At 40.7% G+C, this 12,642-nt stretch overlaps 1 protein-coding gene across 1 annotated transcript in view; it reads left to right on the top strand.

Annotated features, from left to right (window-relative positions):
- LOC128227146 (dual oxidase 2-like) overlaps positions 1-12,642 on the top strand; it is a 33,808-nt gene that overhangs the window by 17,384 nt on the left and 3,782 nt on the right. The window contains exons 4-23 of the mRNA XM_052937392.1: positions 3,708-3,898; positions 4,067-4,295; positions 4,670-4,836; positions 5,076-5,172; positions 5,307-5,406; positions 5,587-5,686; positions 6,082-6,184; positions 6,442-6,662; positions 6,842-7,026; positions 7,937-8,055; positions 8,145-8,315; positions 8,533-8,643; positions 9,012-9,214; positions 9,418-9,603; positions 9,862-10,084; positions 10,252-10,345; positions 10,537-10,718; positions 11,024-11,038; positions 11,250-11,316; positions 12,318-12,517. Coding sequence (XP_052793352.1) covers positions 3,708-3,898; positions 4,067-4,295; positions 4,670-4,836; positions 5,076-5,172; positions 5,307-5,406; positions 5,587-5,686; positions 6,082-6,184; positions 6,442-6,662; positions 6,842-7,026; positions 7,937-8,055; positions 8,145-8,315; positions 8,533-8,643; positions 9,012-9,214; positions 9,418-9,603; positions 9,862-10,084; positions 10,252-10,345; positions 10,537-10,718; positions 11,024-11,038; positions 11,250-11,316; positions 12,318-12,517 — 2,964 coding nt within the window. The remainder of the gene's footprint in view (positions 1-3,707; positions 3,899-4,066; positions 4,296-4,669; positions 4,837-5,075; positions 5,173-5,306; positions 5,407-5,586; positions 5,687-6,081; positions 6,185-6,441; positions 6,663-6,841; positions 7,027-7,936; positions 8,056-8,144; positions 8,316-8,532; positions 8,644-9,011; positions 9,215-9,417; positions 9,604-9,861; positions 10,085-10,251; positions 10,346-10,536; positions 10,719-11,023; positions 11,039-11,249; positions 11,317-12,317; positions 12,518-12,642) is intronic.

Consider the following 12,642-nt stretch of genomic DNA (forward strand, 5'->3'; position numbering starts at 1 on the left):
GTATGCGGTACTTGTTGGCATTTGTATGCAGTATTTAGTCGCATATATTTGTATGCGGTACTTGGTGGCATTTGTATGCTGTATTTAGTCGCATATATGTGTATGCGGTACTTGTTGGCATTTGTAAGCGATATTAAGTCGCATATATGTGTATGCGGTACTAGATGGCATTTGTATGCAGTATTTAGTCGCATATATGTGTATGCGGTACTTGTTGGCATTTGTATGCCATATTTCGTCGCATATATGTGTATGCGGTACTTGTTGACATTTGTATGCGGTATTTAGTCGCATATATGTGTATGCGGTACTTGGTGGCATTTGTATGCGGTATTTAGTCGCATATATTTGTATGCGGTACTTGTTGGCATTTGTATGCGGTATTTAGTCGCATATATGTGTATGCGGTACTTGTTGGCATTTGTATGCGGTACTTGTTGGCATTTGTATGCGGCACTTGTTGGCATTTGTATGCGATATTTAGTCGCATATATTTGTATGCGGTACTTGTTGGCATTTGTATGCGGTACTTGTTGGTATTTGTATGCGGTACTTGTTGGCATTTGTATGCGATATTTAGTCGCATATATTTGTATGCGGTACTTGTTGGCATTTGTATGCAGTATTTAGTCGCATATATTTGTATGCGGTACTTGGTGGCATTTGTATGCAGTATTAAGTCGCATATATTTGTATGCGGTACTTGGTGGCATTTGTATGCAGTATTTAGTCGCATATATGTATATGTGGTACTTGGTGGCATTTGTATGCCGTATATAGTCGCATATATTTGTATGCGGTACATGGTGGCATTCGTAAGCGGTATTTAGTCGCATATATTTGTATGCGGTACTTGGTGGCATTTGTATGCCATATTTCGTCGCATATATGTGTATGCGGTACTTGTTGACATTTGTATGCGGTATTTCGTCGCATATATTTGTATGCGGTACTAGATGGCATTTGTAAACGGTATTAAGTCGCAGTAGCCTGCGGCATTCAGTTGAGTTTGTATCCGGTATTCTATCTCATCGCATTTTGCACAACGCTACATTCGCCGGGTCCTGTTGCATGTGGTGTTCACCATAATTATTATAACGACTTTAGTCGCGCTTGCCAACAACTTTCTACTATTATCTTGTATTGTACTATTAAAGATCACAACATGTCGGGTGGTGGAAGTTTAGAGCAGTAAATGTGCAAAGCTATATCATAAATCTACATGAATTTAACTAACAGCCCCTTCGTCAACTACGGTTCATATATTTTGAAAATAAAGAAGTTACTGGATGATTTTAAAAGCATAGTATGCTGAATTATTCCGGTACAGTGAGTTCCTACATTTGACAATAACAAGTTCAAGGACATCACTCTACTCTTTCATACGTCGATAAGTTTTAGTCATCGGCCTGTATGAATTGCTACACTTAAAGTAGCACACCCCTTATAAAAACCACCACTTGAAAATCTTCAATTTTAATGAGTTAGCCTATTTTGTAAAGCACAGTACTTCAAATATTTTGAGAGTTTTAAAGTACAGGTTTGAATCCATACAGAAGCACAAATATTTTTTTTCTTTTCTTTAGACGATCAATTTCTTTAGTTTCGTTCTTAACTCCAGAAAAGGATGCGCATTCGGAAATTATCATGTTGATTATAGTTTGAAATGATCCGCATAAGGGTCTAACTACCTTAATCATCAATGATTTTGACGTTTAGTGAATGTTTTCAATAATCACCTCCCTTACTTGTCTCTCAGGACCCCACCGCTCATGATGCCGTTTGTATTACACTAATATGCTGCACGCTAAATAGTTTCACATCTATAAATTGCATATTTTCGGCATGAGTGTCAGAAATAATCGCATATAGTGTCAAGCAAGGTATCATTCGTATTAAATTGAATCAAATAACATAGCTGAATTAATAAAGATATTTTTTATTATAAAATTGCGCGTACCAAAAACTACTTTAAAGGGCCCATTTACACTCTGGCGAGGGCACCGACTACATAGTATGCATCCGCGTTTTTCTTGTCACTATAGCGGTATAATATCTCCGAATGGGTCTCTACACCTCATTTGAAATCAGGAATGAACGCGGAGAGAATTGATTTAATACAGATAGTCTAGAAATGTATTACCCTCTACACTCTGTAACAGTTTTCGGAAGGCTCGTTACAATTATAATCAGAGCGCTTAAAGCGATGAAAGGCTTTCAGTCCGCTACGTTTTGTGAGTATAGTCGTGTAGTTGTAAAACAAGCTAGCATAAACATCCAAAGATAGAATATACATGCTTATGAATTCATTCTCAAATACTTTAAGATTTTTATGCTGATGCTCAATTAATTCAAAACCGTGGAAATAAGTCACTTGAAATACCCAAATGATTTCTAAAGTATGGAGTAATACTCAAATGCATATGAAACATTATCTGGAACTTTCGTTTCATAAACAATGCACTGCCAGGGATAAAACATTAAGCCAATTTTTAGTAAAGTAGACTCTGTACTCTAAACATGTAAGTAAAGTATTTATTTTACTACCAGGGTATGACCGCTAAACCAAATGCATCCAACAAATTGCGTTGGACATGTTAATTAAGTTTATATTTAAGGTTTCTTTCTACAATGACATGATCATCGCACAGAATTCCTCTGGATCGAATCAGCCACATACTATTTATTCGCTGTATGTATCTTATGTTTGCCTTCAACCTGAAAAGATTTATATCCGCTTTTTTTATCAATATGCATCTTTAGCATGCTCAAGATTCTAGGCTGACATGACTGAGACAAACTGAAAAATCCATTCAGCATTACATGAATATACTCACAAATTGTAGCAGTTCAAAAGCCTGTCAACGCTTTAAGCGCATTGATTTTGTAAAAGTGTATAAGATGCATTAAGTAATGGTTTAAGGTTGTTAGTATGTACTTACACAAGTATATGTTTTGGTGTACATACTAGCAATCTTAATCAAAATTTGTCAAGTAAGAGCCAATTTAAGCTATTTTAAAATGAACAATCCAAATGAATAATTTGCAATCACCAAAAAAAACCCTGAAAATATGATAAAATGAAAGAGTACCATTTCATTTAAAACCATTTTTAACTTATAGTATCTAGTTCCCCGGCCGCGGCCAAAATGTACACACAGATATACATGAATTTATTTTAATTCAATACGCATTCATTTGAAACTATTTGCGTATTCTGCTTTTTATATTGTATTTTGTAACTCGTCGATGTTAAAATAATTGCGTGGTCTATTATTTTAAATGCTTAATTACGCAAAAACACAGCTTATTCGCATTTATTTTCAACGCATAACAAAGTTATTACAGCGATACTTAAAAAAGCTACGTTATATGCAGAACACAGCTCTGTAGCTATTAAAACAGATCTGTAACTAGGTAATTTAGATGTTAATGTAAATTAGGCCATTGACCACCGCAGGTATAAAAGCGCTCGGGTTGTTACGGTTACCGTTTACCTTTATAAACCGACCTACAGCCTAAAATATAACAGCAGTACATATACGATTTGCTTCCCCAAGATTGTTATCGTGATTGCCTTCCATGATAAGTATGAGATAACACGCGTTTGATCCGTTTTAGTATCCATATCAAGGCAATTTTCTGACAATCAGTCCGCTTTGATTCCTATGTTGCAACAACTAACCAATTAGTACGCCTGTGTTCAGGGCAACAAGTTGTCGAGGAAATTTTGGACGCGCAGCGACCAGGCTGTCCGCGCGAGTTCTTCAACATCCCCGTGAAACATAATGTGACCCCGACGTATGACCCCGAGAGAAAGGGGGACGTGGAGATGCCGGTGCTGCGCTCGCGCTATGACCAGCGGACTGGCCTGTCCCCCAACAACCCGAGACAGCAGGTAAACCAAAAGGGCGTGTTAGTCGTCCGGACAAAAGTCGTGCCACTTTAACGGAGATTTTTGTAACTAGTTCATGTTTCTTAATTTGATAGATACAGTATATATATATTTATTATTATTATATGTAATAATTTTTCTAAGTATGTACAAAGCCTTTCCTAATCATAGCTTAACGAGATTACGCCGTTTATCGACGGTACACTCATGTACGGCCCCGGTAAGGCATGGACGGACGCTATCCGAGAGCTCAGCGAGGAATTTCCCGGTCGCCTGAAAGCGCTCGACCCTCGAGCGAATATCAAGGACAGTTTTCCGGCACTGAACGACATCCGGCTGCCGATGGCTAACCCGCCGCCACCTCGTGAACACGAGCTTAAACCTATCAAGAGATTTTGGTGTACGTGGAATCTATTTTCAAATGAGTACATACGCAACTTAGTGTGTGTCATTTAATCATATTAAACAGTTCAATACAATACAATGTTATATGTTATAAAAATAATCCTTAAAAAGCGAAATTGCGTTGTTTGTGTATCTGGTTTGTCAATTCAAAGCTTGCACAACAGTTCTTTTTTAGTCTTGTTTTTATGTCTCGTAAAAATAATGAGTTCCGCAAAAAAACTATTATACTCTATTATTGAGTTATACTGCGCCCTTCATCCAAATTTGATTCTGTTAAGAACATCATGATGCATAGAACATTAACCATGTATTGCATGTCTGAATGTCAGTCTACGTTGTTTGTCAGTGTGCCTATTTTGTGTGTTGCAGTGCTGGGGAATCCGCGTGGAAACGAGAATCCGTTCCTTCTGGCGTTCGGCATCTTGTGGTTCCGCTACCACAACTTCCTCGCTGACGAGATCCATGCGGCCAACAGATCCCTCAACGACGAACAGGTGTTCAACCTCGCCCGGAAGAAGGTCATCGCCGTCCACCAGGTAACTCCCGCCCATATGTCCCCCCCTCGCACCGGAAACAGGTGGTGGAATGGAGATGACTTTTTTCAGTACTGAATAAATAGATCCAATACTGTAGAACAACACAGGCTTTGAAACTGTAGGAGTGAAGTTTCATTACGTAAATACTATTTGTAATAAACACTCCAGTTTGTTTATTATTTATTAAGTAATTCTCTTCAATTTCCAATGTCATATTAAAGTTTTATATTCTGTTTTAGAATATCGTATTGAACCATTGGCTTCCTGCCTGGCTGCAGCTGGATGCAGATGGACATAAGTATGCAATTCCGGATTACGACATGAGCGATCGAAAATGTAAGGCAGTGATTGATCTTCAATGAAAAACAGTTTTACAATCATTCATAAACATTTATCCAAACGTTGGTAAATGTAAACCCTATTTAGCTGCATCTGTTAGAAGTTGGTTCATGAATGTTTTTTTTTTGCAGACCGGTACGACCCAAATATTCATCCGGGCATCTCGCAAGAGTTTCAGTCTGCCGCCTTCCGGTTTGGGCATACCCTCGTAACTCCGGGAACCTGGATCAGGTCAGCCAAGCTCCGCTAACCAGCCTTTCAGCTGAGAAGGGAACTGTATACTGACCTTACAGTCATTCAATTATAAGTTAACTGCATTTTTCTTTGTGAACTTGTTGGAAAATTAGAAGATGAACCGATCTAGTCTTTCTAACAATTCAGTCTGATGAGATTTAAAATCTTTCTTCACAGGGACGGGACGTGCAAGTTTGAGAAGCTGAACGTTAATATGGGCAAGGGGTCCGGGACGGCCCATGCCCTCAGGCTATGTAACGCCTACTGGAACCCACAGGTAAATTCAAGACCTGATTCACTTTGTGAAGGCTGTGCAAGCTCTAATACCAATTTCTCGGCTATATGTAAAAGTGAATTTTATTTTTGTGTAAGGTTTTGCATTCGTTCAAGAGGCAGGCTATTCTGTGGCCGTTATTCAACATGCAATACAGACTGATACAGAATGAGAGTTTTATCTTGAATTACGACAGTTGCCGATAAAAACTTAAATAAAATCGCATACATAGTTATCGCAGTGTTCACTTTTGAAAGATATCGAGGGGATTTCTAAAACCTAAATTATTATATTGAAAAAAAAGGTATGAAAGAGTCGACTTATACAACACGTATTTCCATTTCCATGTTATGACGACGTATGCAATAATCACTAAAGAAGCTATATTTCGCTAACAGGAATTCCTGGACGGGTCCAAGTCTTCGCTCGACAACATGTTGATGGGCCTCGCCTCCACGCTGGCCGAGCGGGAAGATCACATTGTCGTGCCAGATCTCAGAGGTTAGATGTCCAGCATACACCGCACGTGTAATGCCAAACATATTATAGTGCCTTTGTCGCAAGCCCTCCATGGTCGAAACAATGAAAACATTCTGTCGCTTTTCATGGACACCTTTAGCCACAGAACAGAAGGCACCAGACAATTTAATGTAGTGTACATTTTGCCTCGACACCAGTTTGTCTTTGTTTAAAACCCGTGCACACATTATGTTCGAAAATTGGCAAATCAACTATTCCACAATTCCCGCTGGTTTCAGAGCACCTGTTCGGTCCACTGGAGTTCTCTCGGCGTGATCTGGTGGCGATCAACATCCAGCGGGCACGCGACCACGGACTTCCAGACTACAACACGGTGCGCGAGGCTTACGGTCTGAAGCGGCGAGAGTCATGGGAGGAAATAAACACGTTTAATCTGAGCGTGGAAGCTGGCCCGAATGTGGACGAAACCCTGTATCCCAACGGCATGTACATGCATGGGGTAGGCAAAATTCACAATACACAAAAGTTTTAATCACATGATATCGCGAGTGAGAAGAAAGATCAGTGCGTTTCATAACTGTCGGCCATATTGCTGAATTGTCCATATTGAGAGGCTTATGAATATATATGATTCAAAATTGTATACAGGTTAACCCATAAATTACCTCCTGCTTACAGCCGATTCAGAGACTGAAGGCACTGTACGGGAACACGACGGCCCCAGACAACCTGGACCTGTTTAGCGGTGGCCTTCTAGAAACAACGCCGGACGGTCCTGGGGAGCTCTTCCAGACTATCATTCTTGAACAGTTCCTTCGCATCCGCCACGGGGACAGATTCTGGTTCGAAAACACCAACAACGGGTAGGAAAGCCTTTCCGATCGCTACGCACATGCTATTTCAAACACATACAACGAGAATGACGGCCGTTCCAACCGCTACGCACATGCTATTTTAAACACATACAACGAGAATGACGGCCGTTCCAACCGCTACGCACATGCAATTTTCAACAATAACAACGGGAATGATGGCTACTCCGATCGCTACACGCATGCTGTTTTTAACATTAACAGCGGGATGGACACCCTCTCAAATCGTTGCGCACAGCCTACTTTAAACACTAACAATAGGAATTTGACGGTCTCTCCAACCACTACGAGCATGCTATTTTAAAACCGATCAACGGGTAGGACGGCCACTCCGATCGTTACGTACATGCTTTTTTAAACACTGACAATAGGAAGTATGGCCTCTGAAATCGCTACGCACATGCTGTTACGAACACTAACAACGAGAAGGATGGTCCATCAGACCACTTTACAAAACCTATTTAAAAAACCAACAATTTGACGGCCTCTCCAATTGCTACGGACATGCTTTTTTAAGCACTAACAATGGAAAATTGACGGCCTCTCCAATCACTACGCACGTGCTATTTAAAACACTAACAACAGAAAGGACGGCCTCTCCAATCGCTACACACAACCTGTTATAAAACTAACATTTGGAATTTGACGCCCTCTCCAACCGCTACGCGCATGCTGTTTTTTTTAAACACTAACAACGGAAAGAACGCCGTCACAATTCACTTCGCACACAAGTCATTGTAAAAAAGCTTCTAAATTTCTAAAACATGATTAGCTTTATTAACGCTTTACTTCATAAACATACTAATTATAATTGGAAACCATCTAGTAAAGATATTTTGATATCTGTAGGTGTATATTGTGATGATCTTGGACATACGTGCTCTTCTAATGTTGCTTGCAGGCTATTCTCACAGAGGGAGGTGGACGAGATTAAGACAATCACCATCACTGACATCGTGCTCAACGTAACCAATATACAGCCAGACATGATTAACGAAAACCCGTTCGTCTTTAACCAAAGTGAGTCGAAGTATAACTTAGCTTTGCAAATTGAGTTGCGATCTAAAAACAATTATTGTAAATGACACATCCATCCTTTGTCCTTAAAGCTGCATCGGACCCGTGTCCCCAGCCGCGGCAGCTGGTGGCAGACAGCAACGAAACCGTCAACAACACCGAAGTCCTCGAGCAATGCACGGGCGTCCAGCACTACGACTACTTCTCCGGAAGTGAGGTGTCATTCGCACTCTCATTTGCATTGCTCGCCCTATTTGTACCGGGTAAACTTTCAATTATAATCAATCTATTTGGCGTGGGACTATGATGTCCATTCCGAACAAATATTTATGTAGCTCTTATATTCATGCGCTATATTTTAAGTTTAACAAAGGATAATACATGTATATCAATCGAGATTGAATCTTTTGAATATCTAAAATGGAAGAGAAAAAAATCGTAGTTCAGTTGGTTATGTAGTAGTTGTCTTCCGGATTCCAGTAACGATCGGCATCATGGTCTTCATGTCGCGGCTCCGCCAGCGTCGGATCGCGGCCGCACGTCGCCAGCAGGCCCCCAAGAAGAAGAGCATGGAGCCAAACACTTACATCGGTAAGGGGACATAGAGCCATATATTAACGGTCTTTTAAGTACACTTATTTAGTGTTCCCGTGGATACTACATACATGGTCGTACAACTAGATGCCTTCATGAGCATTGAAATAACGCCAGAAATACCAATAGAACAGCTGGACCCCGTTCCAATCAAAATAGTAAAGCTTTAGGTCGTTTTGGCGTTAACTGCGTTTCATGAGAAAAAGCATAATACTACACTCATCGTATCAACTCTACCCGGAACTTAACGGGTGCCTGCGAGAATTCTCCAGAAGCGTTTGGTTTACGACTAGGATATCTTATTGAAACTCGGCCCTGGCACACTATGTTTATGTTTTGATTTCTTAGATTATGTTTATCTTTAGCTACCGAGTGGATGGGCCAAAATGAGGGAGAGCGTAACGTAAAGGTTAAGTTTGACGTTGAACGTAAAAAGATCCACGTCACTGACCGCGGACGTCGTCCGTTACGGATGATCGACTTGCGTTACGTTAAAAAGAAAGTAAACTTCAGGATTGCCAAAGACTCGGATGTTATCTCGGTTCGAGTCCCAGAGGAGATTGACTTGGTATATGCAAGCTTTTTGATTTATAAACAATATACATGTCAAACTCATTTTACGAGAATTTTCATTTTGTATTACTATAATTAATGCATTAGGTTTATTTTTAAGCTATTCTAGAATAATGATAATTTATAAATGTAACAGAAAACAATAAACTACAGTGTGTGCATAGAGACCTTACGCATGATTGGTGAAATTGTGTACAGGTTTTGCGGTTTCCGGACGAAAGTTTTCGGCAAGTGTTTGTTGCGAAGCTTGAGGATTTCCTACGCTCCATCAGCGTCACCCGAGACACGCACGAATGGACGGAGGCGCTCATTCTGAAGAACGCCACCACCAAAGAGATGCGTCAAAAAACGCTTGATAAATTCCTTCGAGTCATCTGCTTACAGGTAGACCAGAAGTTGTTACTAAGAACGTTTTGTAACCTTTCTAAATACATATAATTACTTTATTGACATTTGGTCATTATGAATTATGAATTATGTTTGCTTATGAATGACCAATGAATATACTTTATATATATATATATATATATATATATATATATATATATATATATATATATATATATATATATATATATATATATATTCGACATAATTGGGGCATACGACCATGCATCGTGGTAATTGTAAAATCTATTTCAGGCGTTCAAGCACGGCGATATAGACACGAGCGACATCAGCCGGGACCTGGGGGCGATGAACGACATCTCCAAAATTCAGCTAACCCGGACAGAGTTCGCCGAGGCTTTGGGGTTGAAACCCACCTCGATGTTCGTGCGCAACATGTTCCTCATGGTCGACAAGGACAAAAACGGCCTCGTCAGCTTCAACGAGTTCCTGGAAATGTTCACCATTCTGGCTAAAGGTGTGTACAACTACCAAGTCTCTACAACAATCGTGCACATGATGATTTAGGGTCGTTTGGACTCAATATACTTATCTTAGCTTTTTAACCAAAACATGAGTTTTGTATCCAGTTTCACAATATTTACTGCCTTATTTATTAATCACTATTGTTGTCTGTGTGCATAGGTAACGCCGCGGACAAGGCGGAGATGCTTTTTAACATGTATGACCTGCGGGGACGGGGCCACCTCACATTCGAGCAGTTCACAAAGATGATCAAGTAAGGCCATACCAGCATTATTACACGAACATGATGCAAAGCACCTGCTGCTATTTATAGTACTTATTGGCTACATTTGTATTCGACTGACTCCAACAAAGGTTACATCACAGACCCGCCAATCACATTTTAGCCTGTGTCTACATGTGGACGGAGGGCAGTTATACATGTATTGAACTTCGTGTTGTTAGGTCGATGTTGGATCTTTCTGACACGAGCCTTGACGACAGTGATGTGGAGACGCTCGTGGAAACCATGTACGAGAAGGCCGGCGTCCCCGCGCGCCGCGAGATGACGCTCGATGGCTTCAAGCGCGTGTTCGCCTCGGACGAGTACGCCGAGACGCTGGAGAACGCCACTCTTCAGCTTCAGGGTGAGACTTCTTAGAAACCTATACCCGTAGTCCATGCAGCTCAGCTTTCAAACATTGATTATGATGAAAATAAGCTTGTTTTATTAATACGTTTACATTACAGTAGTTCTTGTTTGAAACTCCTGGGGTCGCGCCTGGGGTTGACCAATTATGCTTTTCGCTTACTTATATATATATACTCTCATGTTTGTCATACGATTATTTCATAGCGTTGTCTTAAAAACCTTTTCTTTTTGACAAAAAGTTAATGTGTTTGATACAAGTATAGTCAAAATACTAAATGTTACATTTATGTTGTCTTTTAGGAGCCAAGAAACAGTGTAAGTATATTTTTATGAGAAAGTCAATGAAAGCTGAACATATTCGTTGATAACGTATTGAATAAGTTCCTATAAATGAAGGTGCTTCTGACAATAACTGTGTTTATATATTTTAAGTATTGCTACGATTTAACCATGTAAATAGATTGCCTTTCGACATAGCCATAGCAAAATTCCACAAAGACTTTATCACCGTGTTGTTTTGTTGCAGGGCAGGGTCGCGGGAAGATCGAGAAATCGTTCTCTGACCGGAGAAAAACCTTCATAGACAATTTAGGGTAGGTCCGTTGAAACGCGTGGAAATAAAAATCATCAGAAGTGTATTTGTGATCTAATATAAGTGGTGTCGAGTTCAAAGACAGAGAATACCGCATATCGCTCTGTTTAAGCAGGGCAACTGAGAATACCGCATATCGCTTTGTTTAAGCAGGGCAACTGAGAATACCGCATATCGCTCTGTTTAAGCAGGGCAACTGAGAATACCGCATATCGCTCTGTTTAAGCAGGGCAACTGAGAATACCGCATATCGCTCTGTTTAAGCAGGGCAACTGTATGAAGAAACGTAAAAGGGTAAGTTTAAGTCTCGCCCACCGGAATTTCACTTGTTTTTTTACCGCGCCGATTCTTTCTTTAACAACCGGAATCCAATAAAGCGCTATCCGCAAACTTACAAACACGGTGACCTTGGTGGAGTCTATGCTACTAGCCACGGGGACCTAGGTGGCGCTCTATGCTACCAGCCACGAAGACCTAGGTGGCGACAATGTTACTAGCCACGCGGACCTAGGTGGCGCTCTATGCTACCAGCAACAGATACTTAGGTGGCGACTATGTTACTAGCCACGGGGACCTAGGTGGCGCTCTACTCACTACCAGCAACGAGGGCCTAGTGGCGCGCTATGCTTCCAGCCACGAGGTCATATCTATGCTAATAGCCATGAAGACATAGGTGACGACTATGCTACTAGCCACGAGGACCTAGGTGGCGATTTATTCGCTACCAGTCACGGGGACCTTGGTGGTGCTCTATTCTCCCAGCCACGGGACCTTGGTGGCGTTCTATGCTACCAGTCACTGGGACACAGGTGGCGCTCTATGTTTCTATCTACAGTGACCTAGCCGGCGCTCTTTGATAACTTACCATTGCATAGGATTAAGTTGTAGAGCGCTCTGTACAAAACAACATAAGCAACGCTCCTTAATACTTTTGTATATTTGAAATTTAAAACTGATTCTTGTTTGTAAGAAGTGTTGTAATTTATCTTCTCGTGTATACAGCCAGGATGATACGACGGAACCACAAATCAATCGGAAGTCTCACGTGAAGGTGCCGACGACCGCGGCAAAGGCGCCAGCCTCTGGAGTCCGGAAATATTGGAACACATTTACAAAGTACGTAGAGAACCAACGGCGCGAAATCTTTTGGATGACACTCTACATCTTCGTCTGCATTGGCATCTTCCTCGAGCGGGCATTTTGTGAGTTTCAGTTCAGATGTGTTTTAAATACATGTACTGCCATTTATTTTTCTTTCGATGTTTTCTTTGTGAATTTTGAGTTTATATCAAATAATCAATTTTATCACTGTTTAACTCATTTAACA

This window comes from Mya arenaria, chromosome 3, assembly GCF_026914265.1.
Source record: "Mya arenaria isolate MELC-2E11 chromosome 3, ASM2691426v1".
NCBI classification, from domain to species: Eukaryota; Metazoa; Mollusca; class Bivalvia; order Myida; family Myidae; genus Mya; species Mya arenaria.